The sequence below is a fragment of the Diachasmimorpha longicaudata genome, chromosome 9 (genome assembly GCF_034640455.1).
Source record: "Diachasmimorpha longicaudata isolate KC_UGA_2023 chromosome 9, iyDiaLong2, whole genome shotgun sequence".
Taxonomy (NCBI): domain Eukaryota; kingdom Metazoa; phylum Arthropoda; class Insecta; order Hymenoptera; family Braconidae; genus Diachasmimorpha; species Diachasmimorpha longicaudata.
The window spans coordinates 2,984,693-3,004,996 of NC_087233.1; the positions used below are offsets into that span (position 1 = coordinate 2,984,693).

Here is a 20,304-nt window from a genome sequence, read left to right on the forward strand (position 1 = left end):
TCAAAAATAAAAATGTAGATTTTTTTAAAGCTATAATCGTAGCATATATATTTTTTCCGACCATCCGAATTTCCGATCGTCGATTCACGTCCCTAGTAAAATTCTCTAATAAAACGAGTATATTTTCGATTTTTCAGGTTTTCCTACTTTTCCGGCTTTCCGATAATTTTTAATTCTTAGCTGAAATGAGCATACTGATAATTTTCCTAATTCCCCAAAATTTCGAGATTTCATGTAATTTTGTAGAAATTTATCAACTTCAAACTTTAAATGCAGCGCCTTTTTAAACGCTAGCGCCAAACTTGTATTCTTTTAATGTAACTGTTGCTAAAACAGGAAGTTGTTTCCCCAGCGGAAGAAAGAAACAGCTCATATATACCTATGCGTATACTAATTAAAAAATCTCATCTGTCGCGAGTTCACGAGAAAATGCTCACCCGCAAAAGTGCCCAACGCGCCATAAGAAGTTTTCACTTAAAAAAAAATGATGAAAAAAAAATATAGCCGATTGAAAAGGCCGCGAGGGAGTGGTCAGATTCTACCATACCGTTCAGAAGGCTACAGTTTCCAATTCGTTTAGCTTTTGCCATGTCTATAAATAAGTCTCAAGGCAAAACAATGTCCATTTGTGGTTTAAATTTGGAAAATCCATGTTTTTCCCATGGGCAACTATATGTTGCATGTTCACGTGTAGGAAAACCGTCGAATCTATTTGGGTTAGCTAAAGACAGGTTAACCAAAAATATTGTGCACCGGTTAGTGCTAAATTAAATTAAAAGTATTTATAATTCAAAATAATAAATATTATTGTTAAGGATTTAAGACTCCCTGCTCTGCCTACCTCATTCATAAGTTTAAGTGTTACATGTTATTTACTAACAACTTTGTAATATACTCATTTGTTACAAAATTAAATAAAAATAATAATAAATTTTAAAATTAATTCTTTTGTATTGATTTCGGCTTAATATCAGCTGCACGAAAATTTTAATTAATCGTCTTGAAAGCCCTTCCCTTTCAAATCCCAATCCAGTGGATTTTTATACCAGCTTTAATGTCTTCGTTCGTATATATTAATTTCATTGTACTAAGGGGCTACGGTAGTAGAAAATCTGTCATGGAGGTCGCCATATTTTTTTACAAATGGCATCTAGGTAAAAAAGCATGGTGATCACCCTGACTGATGTTCTCCTACCGTTCCTCCTAAACATTTCAGTACAATGTAATATAACAAAAACCTTAGCCACAGCAACGCGTGGCCGGGTAGCAGTATCCTATTACTGCTACGGCTAACTTCACGCATTATTTTGATTAATGAATTAAAAAAGAATAATCAACTCTTACACGTTAAAAACGAAGGTACAATCACCTGCTAACGAAGTACAAACGATTCTATAAGTTTTTTTTGTGCAAAAATCGTTTTTTTGCGGCTAATAGGATACTGCTGACTTTACCCATCAAAAAGTCTCCCACAATGGCCGAACCGAAATGTCACGCTCCCTGGAAGTTGTACCGAGTCATCAGTGGACATCAGGGATGGGTTGGCTGTTGTGCGGTGGAACCTGGCAATGAGTGGTTTGCCACAGGGTCTGGGGATGGAGTCATAAAAATCTGGGATCTTGCTAGTGGCATTCTGAAAGTCTCCCTGACTGGACACATCAGTAGTGTCAGAGGTTTAGCAGTCTCTCATAGGCATCCGTACTTATTTTCATGTGGCGAAGATGGACAAGTGAAATGCTGGGATTTGGAATACAACAAAGTAATTCGTCATTATCATGGACATCTATCAGCCGTCTACTCCATGGCACTTCACCCAACAATCGACGTCCTGGTGACAGCTGGTCGAGACTCCACAGGACGAGTCTGGGACATACGAACAAAGGCAAATATTCACACTCTGGTGGGACACACAAATACCGTCGCAAGTGTTATCTGTCAGGCATCCGAGCCCCAGATAATCACAGGAAGTCAAATACTCCATCCTCATTAACAGCCAGACAATTGACGATAGCATTGTGTCCAGATAAATTCTGAAGGTACGTTCCATCAGGACATAATTTTTTGATTCACAAAGGACTTTTTACCCCTTTCGATTTGAGTCGAGTATTTGAATTGACTGCGATGTCCTTTGTAGGATATTATGGTACTCGTCTTAGCCAAAATATTCATAGAGAACTCAAAAAGGGTTTAAGGACTCCTATTATCACCAGCTTTCTCCACTGGTAAATTCAATCAATCAGCTTGGCGTCTTTTGTTATTTCTGTAGTTTTTTCAAATTTCCATAATTGTGGCTTCACTTTTTAAGTAATTGTTGTTTTAAGTTTTTTTTCAATTTTGTTTTTCAAATGAACAACATCGAAATATATGCTTGGCGCATTTTTTTACAAAAACATGTTTTGTTTTTGTTTTTTGGCGGATTTCAAGCATTTTTTCAAAATGGGCAAGAGATTTCATACCTCCACTACCCAAGCTACTATCGAATGAGAGTCTTACTATTACTTAAATTTGCTCCGTTCTAAAAATAAAAGATAGACATCCTTAGAATTTTTCGACCATCGCATTTTGGCAATGTTTGTATCGTCTGTTTTTATCCATTCGGTTTTCTTATCCCTAAGCAGACTAATATAGTGGTGGTTTTTTCCGATTTTGCCATGTAACACGGCACTATGGACGGAATATGGATCACCACAGATTTTAACTATAGTTGTTGGAACTGCTTTAAGTTTCCAACTGCTGATTTTTTGTTTAACATCCTTTTTATTGAACGAAAAAATGTTCAATTTTACAATAAGTACCCCGCAGCTACTACTTAAGCATGTTTTTCGTGAAGCATCAGTGACATGTCCACAATTATCACAATGTTGTGAAACGTCGTACCAACATGACAGTGATCTTTTGATCAAATCATCTAAGGACACTGGTTCTTTGATGTTATTAAATGATAAACTCAAAACAATATTATTCTCTTTTGAAGTTTTCATATAATTACATACTTTACATTGATCAAGATGAGTAAATTCATGTTTTAAATTTTGTTGTAAATCACGCACTTGGTCACATAAACGCTCCAGAAAGATTACGGGATCCTGCTCGTTATCAAGAGAAAATTTATCATCGACGAATTGTATGAGTGCACTTGCATTCAAAACTTCAGAGCCTTCTATGTATTTTTTCAATAATTCATTTATTACTGAGTGCTCATCTTCGGGGGTGAGCAACAGTACTTGGCGTATTACGAGGGACCGAAATATGCATTGAATTACTGCATTAGCATAACTGGCACCACCGGCAGAATTGCATAGCCCACAGATAGACGAACTTATATCGACTTGTTTATTTTCTACATTCGTCTCATCATTTGAACCAATTTCAAAAGCCCACTGGGTGTCCCATACCTTCGGTCAATATTTATCAGGCAGAGGTATTTGTTTCATATCAGGTCTGTATTTTGCCCCAAGTCTATTGTATTCTTCAATGGCCGTAATGGAAGCTTTTGCCGAAGATGGATCGAAATTGATCAAATGGCCGCCTCCCAATGTAGTTACTCGTGTAAGAGCGACGTACGTTTGGCCAGAAGAAAATATGGTTTGTCCCACATCCATAACAGCAAGGTGTAAACTCAAGCCTTGACTCTTATGAATTGTAAATCCATAGCTCAAACAGATGAGAAACTGTCGTCTCGATATGTAAGCTCCACTCATGATTTCGAATTTTACGTCGATACGTTCAATTTCGTATTCTTTCCCCGATTCTAGGCGAACGGTTATAGAATTTATATATTCTGCTGCCTTATTAACGGATTTAGTAACTGCTGTTACAACTCCAATAGTTCCATTAACCAAACCAGATCTGATTCTCTCTAATCTAAAATTAAACGGTTGTCTCAACTGCTCGCGTTTCAGGATTCATCCAGTGTGATAGCTTCTGCTGATCACTGGATGAATTTAGTAAATGCCTATATGTTATGTTCGCCAATTAATTTAAAATTAGAAAAATCAAGTTGAAAAATTGTGGAAGAATAATAATAAATTCGTGTCCTAGCTCGTCTTAACGTGAAAAAAATTGATTATATCATCAAGCTAAAGAAATTGCTCAAGCACATTTAAATACAAATATAAGCAAGTCTTATTTAATCCTAATAACTGTTATCGTACAAAAATAAACCTGGACAGAATTCGATTGGTCGCATCTCTCACTCTCTCTTCCTTTCGTTCTTGTTTTCATGCTCACGTTATATGGAAACTAAAATCGTTACTTCTTGTACTGAATTACCAGAAGAAAAAAATACAAGTTATTGATAATTTGCATAATTTGAGGGTAACAATTAAGGGGTTATTCTCATGTGAGCACTTCAAAAAATCGATTTTTTTTTTTTTATATTTTGACAGTAAAACCTATTGAAAACATGCTGTGAAAAATTCAGACCAAAATTCATAGTATTTGATAAGTTACAGCTCATAGTCGCCGACGTGTCGTAAGCGATTGTCTACCAGGCTTTCAACTTTAAACGCGTTTTTCTCGAATCATCATTTTCTGAAACGGTCAAGGTCCTACAAGAAAAAGTATTCAACCGATTGCTTTAAAATTTACATATGTTCTTCTACTCATTTATAGTTATCGTCCCTACCACAATTGTTTATTTTCGACAATATCTTCATATTTTTTTTAAACGATTTGTAACGAAAAAGAAGGAGATTTTCGTGATTTTTTTTTTGAAGTTCGATATTTTTTTTTGTTTTTAATGAAATTGATTATATTTGGTAGGGACGATAGCCACAGATCTACTGAATAATAATCCATTCGATTTTTTTATGTCAGACAACATGAACAGCCGCTATCACCTTGACCAGTGAACTACCTTTTTTTGTTGGGGACTACTTTGACTTTAAAAAAATATATGTTAAAAATGTAAAAAACGTAAAAAAAAATTTTTTTCGTATATTTCAAAATACAAATAAAAATATATTGAAAAATCAACATGATTGAAGTTTGTTGTCGCATAAAAAAAAAATTCCGAAAAAGTGGTAAAATATAGGCGTTCACATGAGAATAACCCCTTAAGTCGTCGACTGATAAATTTGAATTATTTTGAAGAGTTCATTTTCGACGATCTCTAGGTCCACGACACTTTTGCCAACCTCTCATTTCTCGCGCGCGTCGCTGATTGCGAACCGACCACACAGCGCCCGTAGGAAACAAATGCTGTCAACTGTTGAACAAAAATCTGACCGTTTCATTCTGAGATAATCGGACCGTGGAAAATATGTAAAAAAATCCGTTGCTATGCGCGGATCTTTTTAATCAGGCGTTTAATTCGGAAAAACTTGACATAAATGAATATAGCATAGGCGGTTTAGGTAATGTAACTAAGTGTATTTTTGCTGCAAATTGCCGCGTTTTCACTCAGTTACGGAAATTAGTTTTGGAGGTAGTGGAAGGGGTAGTTGTGTCGTGTATAGATATGTCGTGTATAGATACTTGCGAGCACTCGGCCTATTTATTCGAGGTTTCGAAATATATACTTTGCCGATACGCTCCCGCGTATCTCGATTAATCAATTAATGAATCATTTCCTCATTAAAATTATTTTCAAATAATCGCACTGGAATAATAATTCAATTGAATTATAATAATATAAATGAATATTTTATTATCTCAATGAATATCCAGCAAATAATATGATAAAAAAATAACGGATAGAATTAATAAATAAATTAAAGTATAAAAAGTAATCCTTGGAAAAAAATGCTATAAACATCTCCACAAAATCAAATAACTCCAAATGTGGTGGCTTCGTGAAGCCGGTCTCCGTCAGAGCAGGTCATTTCCCAGAAGAGAATTATCATCTCGACGAGGAATTATAAATCCAATGAAATGTCCTCGTCAATTATAATATTCATTTATTTTCATTTTTTATACAAACTGCACAGCGAATAACTCATTATAAATAAATTTGAACGCCTCAAGATTTTGTTTTTGATGGTCATTCCATACTTTATAAAAATCCCTTATATTTATAGAATTATTTACAATTATACATTACAAATACTCTAAAGAAATGTCTTATGAATTAATATTTTCTTCGCTTAATGACATGTGGTCTCCAACTGACCGAATGTGTCGCTTCGTTGGCAGTATTGTCCTCCTTATAAAGCTTGATCGTCTTATCCGCCTCAGTGGTGATCATCCTAGTTCCAGACATATCAAACGTGACGCTGAAGATGCCACCCTCACTGTCCATGGAGCCAGGCTGTACAGGGGCCTGCAGTCTCTGGAAGTTATAGCCCGTCCTCCAGTCCCAGAGGTGCATCGTGCCATTGTCAGCCCCCGAGACCAATACTCCATCCTCATTAACAGCAAGACAATTGACAATGGCATTGTGTCCGGATAAAGTCTGAGTGTATGTGCCATCAGGACATTTCCACTGTTTGATGTTGTCCGGGGAAGCAGAAGCGAACATATTTTGTGTGGGATGAAAGCACACTGATCGCACACTCTTTTTATGATTAGTCAGGGTCACCCTGCTCCTACCAGCAGCCAGATCCCACAATCTGATGGTGCAGTCATGACTTCCTGTGATTATCTGGGGCTCGGATGCCTGACAGATAACACTTGCGACGGTATTTGTGTGTCCCACCAGAGTGTGAATATTCGCCTTTGTTCGAATGTCCCAGACTCGTCCTGTGGAGTCTCGACCAGCTGTCACCAGGACGTCGATTGTTGGGTGAAGTGCCATGGAGTAGACGGCTGACAGGTGTCCATGATAATGACGAATTACTTTGTTGTATTCTAAATCCCAGCATTTCACTTGTCCATCTTCGCCACATGAAAATAAGTACGGATGCCTACGAGAGACTGCTAAACCTCTGACACTACTGATGTGTCCAGTCAGGGAGACTTTCAGAATGCCACTAGCGAGATCCCAGATTTTTATCACTCTATCCCCAGATCCTGTGGCAAACCACTCATTGCCAGGTTCCACCGCACAACAGCGAACCCATCCCTGATGTCCACTGATGACTCGGTACAACTTCCAGGGAGCGTGACATTTCGGTGCGGCCATTGTGGAAGACTTTTTGATGGGTAGAGTCACTGCGTTCGTTGATGGCTGGTTCGTTGGCTGGAACGACTGCTGAACACTGCGGAACACTGCGATGGTGGCAAATTCACTAAACCTTTAAATATTCTTACTACAGAGATTTCTGATCTTAGAATGGACTCAGTGCTCTCGGTGAAGTTCGGGATCTAACTGATTAACAAGAATGATGTCAGAGTACTCAGAGCCTTACCTGAGGACACAAGGAGAACATGGAGGGGATGGAGGAAATGGAGGGGATGATGGGATTAAGAGTTGAGCCAGTTAATGATGGGATTAAGAGTTGGGCCAGTTAATGATGGGATTAAGAGTTGGGCCAGACGTAGTTGGGGTATGCCCCATGCAATAAATTAATGGGAAATAGAAATAATAATGTAAAGTGTAATAGTGTAGTGTAGTGTAATGTAGTGTAATGTAAGTGTGATAATTATTAAATTATGAAATTTACAAAGTTGTTGAAGCTAAAATCGATTTCCACGAAGTTTATAATTAATTCATAAAGTCCTTAAACACGAAATTACTTGAAAAATTATAGAATTCCCAATTGTTTCTAATTTTACAAATTTCCTTTGCCAAAAATTTTTCAGGAATTGAAAAACTTGAAAATTTCTAAACTTCAAAACGTATTTAAATTCATTATAAAATTTATCTGATTATTTTTCCCACCCAAATTTCAGCCAATAGAATTGCACCATTTGTTGATATTTTGTATAGCCTACCTCGAATATCAGCGATTATTTTTCCCACCCAAATCTCGGCCAATAGGATTGCACCATTCGACGTTATTTTGTATAGCCAACACGGTATTTCAGCGGAAATTCTTGGAAATTTCACTGGAAATTTTGCATGTTGATATATATAAAAAAAAACAAATGTTGAAGTAACCCTCAATTGTATCTGACAGATTAAATGGCAATTCGTTGACAATTATGTCTCATGGTGCAATTTTATCGGCCAACATTTGGATGCAAAAATAAATCCCCCGAATACCACTCGAACTTCGAAATTATCTGATATTTCCCTCAAGGTTCCCTGCAAACAAATAAGCTTGTTAAGTTTTCCAGAAAAATCACTCGCGCTTCGCGCTCGTGATTTTTAAACTGGAAAACTTGACACGTTCATTTGTTTGCAACGAATCTATCGGGAAATATTCGATAATTTTGAACCAACTGTGGTATTATATGTGATTATTTTTTTCATCCCAATTTCAACCAATCAAATGGTGGCATTTCCCGTCACGTGGTACAAGTAAGAGAGTTTTACTTCGGATATTTTTCGGATATTTCCCTGTTTGTTGCTAAGCAATGAAAATATCCGATAAACAATTTGTACGCGTTTCAAACCCCAAAATTGTCATTACAAAAAATCAAGTTCAAAGACTTTACCTCCACATGAGCAGATTTGGAGGAGAATCCTTGGAGATTATTGGTCAAAAAATCAAAAATAATGTTCCCAATAATACAGTGAAGACAAAAGCCACAATTTGGAAACAATTCTCTGCATTTTGTGCAGACAGAGAATATACGCTGGAGAAGCCACAACTACGAGTGAAAAACCATACTATATGACGTGAAATGCCACACATTTAATTGTTTGCAATTGGAATGAAAAAAATAATCCAGCCAAATACCCCTCGACCTTCAAAATTAATCGGATATTTCCCTCCAGTTTCCCTGCGTAGCACCGATCGGGATAAGATTCGCAGAAAAACCCTCGCGCTTCGCGCTCGGGTTTTTTAACCTGCGAACCTTATCCCTCTCGTTGCTACGCAACGAAACTCTCGGGAAATATCCGATAATTTTGAAGGTCTTGGGGTATTACTACTGAGAATATTTTGATTGCAAAGAGATTTTGATCGCGAAAAAATTCGATGATTAAATATTTGTACGGAAAAGTTGCGTGGAGTGAATGTTGTTCAATTAATCATTTAACTAGGCGTTTACAATAGTCTGTAGAGGTCATAAACCTTGTACTTACACCTAGCCACGTCAAGCCGAGCAATAATATAAAAAAATGGGCAAACAGTAGAAAACGATTATTCGTCTAATTGAAAATTGCGATTATCTCGAAAACGCGCACTCTGATGTAATAAAATGACACGACCTTTTTTGTAGCCGAGGAAATTCTCTACAAATGAAGTAATATGAAATTTTTTCTTAAAGTGATTCATTAGTGAGATAAATTTGAAAGTAGTCGAGGGGAAAATCAAACGAATCCACGTCTCAAGGAAATTTTCCTGTTTACGTATTTAAAAATCGAGAATTATCTGGGCACTCAGAGGTTTTATCAAAAAATTGCTCTCAGCATTTATTGTAGCCAAGGAAATTCTCTGTAAAAAATGTAGAGTGACATTTTTCATAAAAACCACTCATTATTGAGAAAAATATCAATTAACAATTTCCTCTTCCAACAGAAAATTCATCAGTCTCCAATCTGCAATTTTTTCGCACGTCATCAAAGTGCAATAATCTCATTAAAGATTCATCCTATCAAAAAAAGTCATAAAACCTTCTTCGCAGCTGACGCAATTCTCCACAAAAAATATTCTCAAAGGTTTCCTCGTAAACCCTCTCCATCTCGACTTAATACCCAAAAAGTCCGGTTCCGGATTGTGATTCGCACATTTTTAGATCAGAACTTCATTCCTCTTCAATATTAACCCATTTTCACTAATTAACAATAAAAGTTACCAATCAACTATTCAAATAAATCATCTATTGATACCCAAATAAGCAGCATTAAAATACGAATAATCAATGAATAATTGATTGAAAACGTGGGAGCCAATTTTAAATTTCCCCCGCGCGCTTGACCGTCTAGCGTAATCGGATTACGAACTTACACTCCAGCTGAGACGTTCCAACCGCATCAGAACCAGAAGAAGTACTACTCCCTTATAAAAATAACAATTGATACTCCGTGTTATTTAGACTTTAGAATTAAAAATTTAGAATTCAGACCTTTTAATGTATTTTGAATCCCAATGATGAATCGTAGTATAATTATTTTCTTACTTATTTTCTCTATTGAAATAATTTTAATTAGAGCTGATAAAAAAAAATGAAACAACCACATAACGAGATATTGAAATTTAGATTAAGTTATAACGGATTTTTAATATTTATATATATATATACCGACCAATTAATTTTTATGATTGTAAATGATATTTCCAATCTTAAATGAGGAGCTGGTGTATACCCCAACTACGTCTGGCCCAACTCTTAATCCCATCATTAACCCTGGCGCCACTACGAATTTTCTGCATTTCCTCCATCCCCTCCATTTCGTCCATCCCCTCCATGTTCTCCTTGTGTCCTCAGGTAAGGCTCTGAGTACTCTAACATCATTCTTGTTAATCAGTTAGATCCCGAACTTCACCGAGAGCACTGAGTCCATTCTAAGATCAGAAATCTCTGTAGTAAGAATATTTAAAAGTTGAGTGAATTTGCCACCATCGCAGTGTTCAGCAGTCGTTCCAGCCAACGAACCAGCCATCAACAACCGCAGTGACTCTACTCATCAAAAAGTCTTCCACAATGGCCGCACCGAAATGTCACGCTCAGTGGAAGTTGTACCGAGTCATCAGTGGACATCAGGGATGGGTTCGCTGTTGTGCGGTGGAACCTGGCAATGAGTGGTTTGCCACAGGATCTGGGGATAGAGTGATAAAAATCTGGGATCTCGCTAGTGGCGTTCTGAAAGTCTCCCTGACTGGACACATCAGTAGTGTCAGAGGTTTAGCAGTGTCTCGTAGGCATCCGTACTTATTTTCATGTGGCGAAGATGGACAAGTGAAATGCTGGGATTTGGAATACAATAAAGTAATTCGTCATTATCATGGACATCTGTCAGCCGTCTACTCCATGGCACTTCACCCAACAATCGACGTCCTGGTGACAGCTGGTCGAGACTCCACAGGACGAGTCTGGGACATGCGAACCAAAGCAAATGTTCACACTCTAGTGGGACACACAAATACCGTCGCGAGTGTTATCTGTCAAGCATCCGAGCCCCAGATAATCACTGGAAGTCATGACTGCACCATCAGATTGTGGGATCTGGCTGCTGGTAGGAGCAGGGTGACCCTGACTAATCATAAAAAGAGTGTGCGATCAGTGTGCTTTCATCCTACGCAAAATATGTTCGCTTCGGCTTCCCCCGACAACATTAGACAGTGGAAATGTCCTGATGGAACGTACCTTCAGAATTTATCTGGACACAATGCTATCGTCAATTGTCTGGCTGTTAATGAGGATGGAGTATTGGTCTCGGGGGCTGACAATGGCACGATGCACCTCTGGGACTGGAGGACTGGCTATAACTTCCAGAGACTGCAGGCCCCTGTACAGCCTGGATCCATGGATAGTGAGGGTGGCATCTTCAGCGTCACGTTTGATATGTCTGGAACTAGGATGATCACCACTGAGGCGGATAAGACGATCAAGCTTTATAAGGAGGACAATACTGCCAACGAGGAGACACATCCGGTCAATTGGAGACCACATGTCATTAAGCGAAGAAAATATTAATTCATAAGACATTTCTTTAGAGTATTTGTAATGTATAATTGTAAATAATTTTATAAATATAAGGGATTTTTATAAAGTATGGAATGACCATCAAAAACAAAATCTTGAGGCGTTCAAATTTATTTATAATGAGTTATTCGCTGTGCAGTTTGTATAAAAAATGAAAATAAATGAATATTATAATTGACGAGGACATTTCATTGGATTTATAATTCCTCGTCGAGATGATAATTTTCTTCTGGGAAATGACCTGCTCTGACGGAGGCCGGCTTCACAAAGCCACCATATTTGGAGTTATTTGATTTTACAAACTCAGGTTCAGGGACTCCTCTACTTTATTTTTTAAATTCTGTTCATTTGTTCATGTTATTCGCTATTTGTTTATCAGTAAAATTGATTAATATTTACTGGGAGAAGAAAATATTTCACACCAACAGAATAATTTATTAATTTCAATTAATTCAATAACTAAGTGGTAAGAGGTTGTAAGTGACTCATCTCATTTTATCACTTCGTTACTAACGGAGATAAATATTGTTTATTCAGATAAATTTTATAATGAATTTAAAAACGTTTTGAAGTCGAGAAATTTTCAAGTTTTTGAATTCCTGAAAATTTTTTTGCCAAGGAAATTTGTAAAATTAGAAACAATTGGAAATTCTATAATTTTTTAAGTAATTTCGTGTTTAAGGACTTTATGAAATAATTATAAACTTCGTGGAAATCGATTTTAGCTTCAACAACTTTGTAAATTTCATAATTTAATCATTATGAACAACCAATTACTAAAATTTACGAACAACTTGTTAACGAAATTAAATACTAATCACATAATTAGGGGATTATGAAAAGCAATTCGTTTATTGTATTTCCGTAACAATTTTGTTGAACCTAACAACTAGTCCCGGAAATTCATTATTTCGTTGGGATAATTAGTTTTTTCAACAACTAATTTTCATAATTCACTGAGCAATTTTCTCCCCAAACTTTGGTATTGCCCTCTTGCCTCCAGAACTCCCCAGGGTAGTTTACAGAGAATCCAGATGAAATCGCCCAATGAAAATTACTTTTCGCTCAATGAAATAAATAAAATCTTTTTTTTTCATAATTTTCCAGGAGTTTTATCATTTTATTTTCTATATTTATTTTTTTCAATTAAAAGAGCGGCGGGGGGGGGAGGGATAACTTGGTAGGTCAAATGTCAAGCTTCCCTGACCTGAGCCACTCGATCCAGAAACTGTTGCGTATGGCTTTCAAACTATTTGATCGATATCTCAATTAGGGAATCAGAAGTGAAATTTTCACAATCTGTCCCTCATTTTTTATCGAGGTATATTACTCATCCATTCGCTGATGGATTGGACAGATAACGGATAAGGGAATTTTAACAGTGATAAGCAGTTTTAGGCACCCCCTATTCCTCGATTAAAAATGTCGATAAAAATTTGAAAAATGGAAAAAATACGGAACCTTTCAACAACCCAAAATTGTTTTTTAATTAAAAAAAATATATTCCTCAATGCACCGTTCGATTTTTCTTTTCTTATATGATAAACAATATCATTTCAGTGATTTTCCGAAATTTTCACGAGTTTTGACCCTCAAAAATAATTAATTTGATTATTTTTCCCATCCAAATCTTGGCCAATAGGATTGCACCATTCGACGTTATTTTGTATAGTCAACACGGTATTTCAGCGGATATTCTTGAAAATTACACTGGAAATTTTGCATGTTGATATATATAAAAAAAAACAAATGTTGAAGTAACCCTCAATTGTATCTGACAGATTAATGGCAATTCGTTGAAAATTATGTCTCATGGTGCAATTCTATCGGCCAAGATTTGGATGCAAAAAATAATCCCCCGAATACCACTCGAACTTCGAAATTATCTGATATTTCCCTCAAGGTTCCCTGCAAACAAATAAGCTCGTCAAGTTTTCCAGAAAAATCACTCGCGCTTCGCGCTCGTGATTTTTAAACTGGAAAACTTGACACGTTCATTTGTTTGCAACGAACCTATCGGGAAATATCCGATAATTTCGGAGCTCTTGTGGTATTATATGCGATTATTTTTCCCACCCAAATTTCAGCCAATAGAATTGCACCATTTGTTGATATTTTGTATAGCCTACCTCGAATATCAGCGATTATTTTTCCCATCCAAATCTTGGCCAATAGGATTGCACCATTCGACGTTATTTTGTATAGTCAACACGGTATTTCAGCGGATATTCTTGGAAATTTCACTGGAAATTTTGCATGTTGATATATATAAAAAAAAAACAAATGTTGAAGTAACCCTCAATTGTATCTGACAGATTAAATGGCAATTCGTTGAAAATTATGTCTCATGGTGCAATTCTATCGGCCAAGATTTGGATGGGAAAAATAATCCCCCGAATACCACTCGAACTTCGAAATTATCTGATATTTCCCTCAAGGTTCCCTGCAAACAAATAAGCTCGTCAAGTTTTCCAGAAAAATCACTCGCGCTTCGCGCTCGTGATTTTTAAACTGGAAAACTTGACACGTTCATTTGTTTGCAACGAACCTATCGGGAAATATCCGATAATTTCGGAGCTCTTGTGGTATTACATGCGATAATTTTTTGAATATTTTGGTAAACAAACGACACTTAACCAAATAAACCTCTTTTCATGTCATGGCACAATTCTCTTGGCCGAAATTTGGATAGGAAAAATAATCCCCTGAATACCACTCGAGCTTCAAAATTATAGAATATTTCCCTCTAGGTTCCCTGCATACAAATGAAGTCGTCAAGTTTTTCAGGAAAAATCACTCGTGCTTCGCACTCGTGATTTTTTAGCCTGAAAAACTTGACTCCTTCATTTGTTTGCAACGAATCTATCGGGAAATATTCGATAATTTTGAACCACTTGTGGTATTATATGTGAATAAATTTTGCAATCGTATGATTTCTTCTTTCGATGAACACAACCATGGACAATAGAACCTAAGCAAAACGTTAAGATTCGTTTTCTTTAGTTGATATTGTTTATGTATTTTTCTAAAGAATAATTTTTTTTTAATCAAGTCTATTTCTGTTTTTCGCTGGGGGGGGGGGGGCGAAGCCTCCGGCTCGCCTCGACTGTGACTTGTCACGCCTCGTGCTGCAAACTTCACACTTCTCACAATCCTCCACCTATCGTCCTCATGTCATAATCTACTATTATGTAGCGGGCGGGTGTTCATTTTTTTTATTTCCCTCCCCTTCCTCTTACCCTCCGCCTCCAGTCATCTCTTTCTGCCGCCGCAGGGGAGTAGTACGGTATGGTGGGGACACCACTACACTCGCATGTTTTTCTCACCGACGTGCGACTGTGTATTCCACGCCCCTGATTCGTCCAACTTCAACCCTCAATAACTTGAAGAGGGTGCATCTGATCAAAAAGTCGCTCAGGACTTTTCCATCCAGAATTTCACCCCCAACTTAAGTTTAAAGTTTGGACGTGCAATTCTGGGACACCCTGTATATATACCGACCAATTAATTTTTATGATTGTAAATGATATTTCCAATCTTAAATGAGGAGCTGGTGTATACCCCAACTACGTTTGACTCAACTCTTAATCCCATCATTAACCCTGGCGCCACTACGAATTTTCTACATTTCCTCCATCCCCTCCATGTTCTCCTTGTGTCCTCAGGTAAGGCTCTGAGTACTCTAACATCATTCTTGTTAATCAGTTAGATCCCGAACTTCACCGAGTGCACTGGGTCCATTCCAATATCAGAAATCTCTTGGAATACAGTTGACAGTTAAACATTGATTGGTGATATAAAAATAGTATTTGAAGATGTCAAACGTGAGAAGCAGTAAGAAATCACCTCCAGAAGGTTGGGAACTGATTGAACCGACCCTGGAGGAATTGAAGCAGAAGATGAGAGAAGGTATGTTTTGAGAAGATGAGAGAATACAATTCTGTTGAATCTCTGCTGGTTTTATTAACAGATATATTACTTTTTCGTTGATGGTATTGAAGAACTCGACTGACTTACTTTTTTTTGTCCGAACTTTCTAATAACAACTGTTTAACACAAAACATTAGGTGAGTAACTAGCTAGTAGACGTTCAGGATCCAGAGGATAATTGAATTTTTCATAAATAAGTAGACTTATTACTGATAAAGGAGTGAATGGTTTTTCTCCAAATGGATTCCTGTCTTCTCAGTTCTCATTTTAATATTCATTTCTTTTTTGTCCAAGTTGGATAAAAAACTAATAAGAAGGTTCCTAAAATATCTATAGAATTTTTTAGTTAATTTTCAACGATCTACTACGAAATGTTGATGATGAAGCAAAATGCTGATGTTTTTTTTTAAATCACTATGAATTATGTTTACCTTTGATTTCAGCCGAAACCGAACCACACGAAGGCAAACGAAAACAAGAATCTCTGTGGCCCATATTCAAAATTCATCACCAGAAATCCAGATATATTTACGATCTATTCTACAGAAGGAAGGCTATTAGCAGAGGTAAGAGAATATTTTGATCAAATTTTCGTGTAAAGTATGGCAATTAAATTGGCAATAAAGAATTTTCGTGTGCCTGCGAAGTTAGTCGTTTCATTCTATCGTTGAAAAAAGTTTATTTATGGTTATCCACTTGTCGACATCTAATTCAGTTATTCATAAATTATTTGCAGAGTTATATGATTACTGTCTGAACGAGAAAATAGCAGACAAGAATCTCATTGCAAAATGGAAGAAAGTGGGATACGAAAACTTGTGCTGCCTCACCTGTATTCAAACCAGAGATACAAACTTTGGGACCAATTGTATATGCCGTGTGCCAAAGGGCAAACTTGAAGAAGGGAGAATGGTTGAATGCATCCACTGTGGATGCCGGGGATGTTCTGGTTAATTTTAATGAATTTATAGTTAATAGTTATCTTAAGACTTGGGAATTATCAGTTGTATATAAATCAATTACTCTTGTAAATAGTAAGAATAAGAATTGACGAATAAATGACACATTATTATAGTAATACAAACCATTTTGTTTGGTACATAAATTCTGTACTTGAAAAATCGCTTAACATTTATTCAATCATTAAAAATTTATTTAACCATTACATTCCACCTTTTCGATTGTAAAAATCTGGCACCGAAAGAGAGTGGAGTTTCAGCGTTCCAATAATAAGTGACTGCCTCATCCGAACATTCGATATTAACTTGTAAAGTTTCTTTATCCCTTCTCATAATAGTAAATATGATTCCGGCACCAGAATGGACGTTTCTCCTCTCCATCCATGAAAATTTTGCCCAGTGCAGTAATCATCAGGGATCCCCTTCGCTTGAAAGAATCACTTTTCCCTCCAAGTTCTGATAATAAGGCAATTCCCCTAGCTCATCACCTAGGGCTTGAGCTGGAACTTGTAAAAACTAATGACGAAGGGATTAACCGAATGCTCTGAAATCTACTCATTCTCTCATTACCTTGAACTCAATTATTTGCCGATTATTTGTCAACTCAATTATATGTCAATTTATTTACATCGGTTTTCTGAACTGGACCTAGTCGCAAGATCGTTCCCATGTTATAGAATCTGTGGAGTAGTTCATTGACTTGTTGTGTTCTTGATGGCGCCTTGAAGTTTAGGTAGAGGAGCTCGTCCAGGAAAGGCACTGTGGCTATTCTGTGAGAAGTGGAATGCTATTATTATTGCTAATATCACTACATTCGGAGCTATGGTTTCTACTAAAAATACATTTTTTGAAAAAATGCTGTAGAATCCAAGAATTTATGAGATGCATGAAATGCAATTTTATTATTAAGAGTGAATTTATTCACTTCAATTTCATTCCACTTCAATCACCGTTCAACTGAATTCTCGAATAAATAATGGTTCATGTACCCTCCAATTTGTCTGTCTGCACTTAGCAATTCATAGTGATCCACATGGCTGACAGAGTCCTCTTCATTTTTCATGCTTCCAATTGTAGAAATCGACTTTTTGCTCTTCAATATTTGTCTATGGATTTCTTCTACGAGCTCCAGTTCAGATATCGTACCTTAGAGTTGACTGGATTGCACTAGAGGTGGGTGAAAATTGTGAAGAAAGGAAATTGAGGAAATTTGCGTTTTATGGGGGTGTGGAATGGAGGCGATTAGCTCCAATTGAAGAGACATTTTCTTTACTTGAAATTCAAACATTGTGTGAATTCTTTGAAGTGGCAATCCAAGGAATTATTCTTAAAGCCAATAAGACATCGGATATTCAATTATCTGTGATAATTATTAAATTTAATTAACGTTACGGAACACGGAGATGAATATTTAATCAATATAACATATCGAATTTTGGAGCGAAGTGCAATTTTTAACAAATTTGACGCAACTGTCAGGGAATTTTTATTGAATAAACAATATTTATCTCCGTTAAGTTGTCAATCATTAATATCAATTGTAAATAATTTAGTAACGAAGTGATAAAATGAGATGAGTCACTTACAACCTCTTACCACTTCGTTATTGAATTAATTGAAATTAATAAATTATTCTGTTGGTGTGAAATATTTTCTTCTCCCAGTAAATATTAATCAATTTTACTGGCAAACAAATAGCGAATAACATGAACAAATGAACAGAATTCAAAAAATAAAGTAGAGGAGTCCCTGAACCTGAGTTCGTAAAACCGATTAATCAATTAATGAAACATTTCCTCATTAAAATTATTTTCAAATAATCGCACTGGAATAATAATTCAATTGAATTATAATAATATAAATCAATATTTTATTATCTCAATGAATATCCAGCAAATAATATGATAAAAAAATAACGGATAGAATTAATAAATAAATTAAAGTATAAAAAGTAATCCTTGGAAAAAAATGCTATAAACATCTCCATAAAATCAAATAACTCCAAATGTGGTGGCTTCGTGAAGCCGGCCTCCGTCAGAGCAGGTCATTTCCCAGAAGAGAATTATCATCTCGACGAGGAATTATAAACCCAATGAAATGTCCTCGTCAATTATAATATTCATTTATTTTCATTTTTTATACAAACTGCACAGCGAATAACTCATTATAAATAAATTTGAACGCCTCAAGATTTTGTTTTTGATGGTCATTCCATACTTTATAAAAATCCCTTATATTTATAAAATTATTTACAATTATACATTACAAATACTCTAAAGAAATGTCTTATGAATTAATATTTTCTTCGCTTAATGTTATGTGGTCTCCAATTGACCGGATGTGTCTCCTCGTTGGCAGTATCGTCCTCCTTATAAAGCTTGATCGTCTTATCCGCCTCAGTGGTGATCATCCTAGTTCCAGACATATCAAACGTGACGCTGAAGATGCCACCCTCACTGTCCATGGAGCCAGGCTGTACAGGGGCCTGCAGTCTCTGGAAGTTATAGCCAGTCCTCCAGTCCCAGAGGTGCATCGTGCCATTGTCAGCCCCCGAGACCAATACTCCATCCTCATTAACAGCCAGACAATTGACGATAGCATTGTGTCCAGATAAATTCTGAAGGTACGTTCCATCAGGACATTTCCACTGTCTAATGTTGTCGGGGGAAGCCGAAGCGAACATATTTTGCGTAGGATGAAAGCACACTGATCGCACACTCTTTTTATGATTAGTCAGGGTCACCCTGGTCCTACCAGCAGCCAGATCCCACAATCTGATGGTGCAGTCATGACTTCCTGTGATTATCTGGGGCTCGGATGCCTGACAGATAACACTTGCGACGGTATTTGTGTGTCCCACCAGAGTGTGAATATTTGTCTTCGTTCGTATGTCCCAGACTCGTCCTGTGGAGTCTCGACCAGCTGTCACCAGGACGTCGATTGTTGGGTGAAGTGCCATGGAGTAGACGGCTGACAGGTGTCCATGATAATGACGAATTACTTTGTTGTATTCTAAATCCCAGCATTTCACTTGTCCATCTTCGCCACATGAAAATAAGTACGGATGCCTACGAGACACTGCTAAACCTCTGACACTACTGATGTGTCCAGTCAGGGAGACTTTCAGAATGCCACTAGCGAGATCCCAGATTTTTATCACTCTATCCCCAGATCCTGTGGCAAACCACTCATTGCCAGGTTCCACCGCACAACAGCGAACCCATCCCTGATGTCCACTGATGACTCGGTACAACTTCCAGGGAGCGTGACATTTCGGTGCGGCCATTGTGGAAGACTTTTTGATGGGTAGAGTCACTGCGTTCGTTGATGGCTGGTTCGTTGGCTGGAACGACTGCTGAACACTGCAGAACATTGTGATGGTGGCAAATTCACTCAACTTTTAAATATTCTTACTACAGAGATTTCTGATGTTAGAATGGACTCAGTGCTCTCGGTGAAGTTCGGGATCTAACTGATTAACAAGAATGGTGTTAGAGTACTCAGAGCCTTACCTGAGGACACAAGGAGAACATGGAGGGGATGGAGGAAATGGAGGGGATGATGGGATTGAGAGTTGGGCCAGTTAATGATGGGATTAAGGGTTGGGCCAGACGTAGATGGGGTATGCCCCAAGCAATAAATTAATGGGAAATAGAAATAATAATGTAAAGTGTAATAGTGTAGTGTAGTGTAATGTAAGTGTGATAATTATTAAATTATGAAATTTACAAAGTTGTTGAAGCTAAAATCGATTTCCACAAAGTTTATAATTAATTCA

At 36.9% G+C, this 20,304-nt stretch overlaps 5 protein-coding genes across 5 annotated transcripts in view; 3 read left to right on the top strand and 2 right to left on the bottom strand.

The window, feature by feature from the left end:
• LOC135165940 (protein BUD31 homolog) overlaps nt 1-16,651 on the top strand; it is a 23,499-nt gene extending 6,848 nt beyond the window's left edge. The window contains exons 2-4 of the mRNA XM_064127759.1: nt 15,343-15,546; nt 16,011-16,133; nt 16,304-16,651. Of these exons, the coding sequence (XP_063983829.1) occupies nt 15,453-15,546; nt 16,011-16,133; nt 16,304-16,521 (435 nt within the window). The 5' untranslated portion in view covers nt 15,343-15,452 and the 3' untranslated portion in view covers nt 16,522-16,651. The remainder of the gene's footprint in view (nt 1-15,342; nt 15,547-16,010; nt 16,134-16,303) is intronic.
• On the top strand, nt 1,475-1,990 carry LOC135166087 (pleiotropic regulator 1-like). The gene has a single exon (XM_064128060.1). The coding sequence runs from the start codon at nt 1,475-1,477 to the stop codon at nt 1,988-1,990; it is 516 nt and encodes a 171-aa protein (XP_063984130.1).
• On the bottom strand, nt 5,845-7,326 carry LOC135166088 (pleiotropic regulator 1-like; the record flags this gene model as incomplete). Its single annotated transcript, XM_064128061.1, has 2 exons — nt 5,845-7,149; nt 7,290-7,326. Coding segments are annotated over 2 exons (1,116 nt in total), but the record flags the coding sequence as incomplete, so codon positions are not given.
• Nucleotides 9,667-11,974, top strand: LOC135165936 (pleiotropic regulator 1-like). The gene has a single exon (XM_064127752.1). It carries the CDS (start codon nt 10,636-10,638, stop codon nt 11,626-11,628), a length of 993 nt encoding a protein of 330 aa, XP_063983822.1. The 5' UTR covers nt 9,667-10,635; the 3' UTR covers nt 11,629-11,974.
• A 1,996-nt stretch (nt 16,652-18,647) lies between the features above and the next one.
• Nucleotides 18,648-19,951, bottom strand: LOC135165935 (pleiotropic regulator 1-like). Its single transcript, XM_064127751.1, has one exon. The coding sequence runs from the start codon at nt 19,897-19,899 to the stop codon at nt 18,820-18,822; it is 1,080 nt and encodes a 359-aa protein (XP_063983821.1). The 5' UTR covers nt 19,900-19,951; the 3' UTR covers nt 18,648-18,819.
• Nucleotides 19,952-20,304: the final 353 nt, after the last annotated feature.

Bases quoted from the DNA above. Each gene is read 5' to 3' on its own strand.
- LOC135166087 (XM_064128060.1), top strand. From the start codon at position 1,475: ATGGCCGAACCGAAATGTCACGCTCCCTGGAAGTTGTACCGAGTCATC.
- LOC135165936 (XM_064127752.1), top strand. From the start codon at position 10,636: ATGGCCGCACCGAAATGTCACGCTCAGTGGAAGTTGTACCGAGTCATC.
- LOC135165935 (XM_064127751.1), bottom strand. From the start codon at position 19,899: ATGTTCTGCAGTGTTCAGCAGTCGTTCCAGCCAACGAACCAGCCATCA.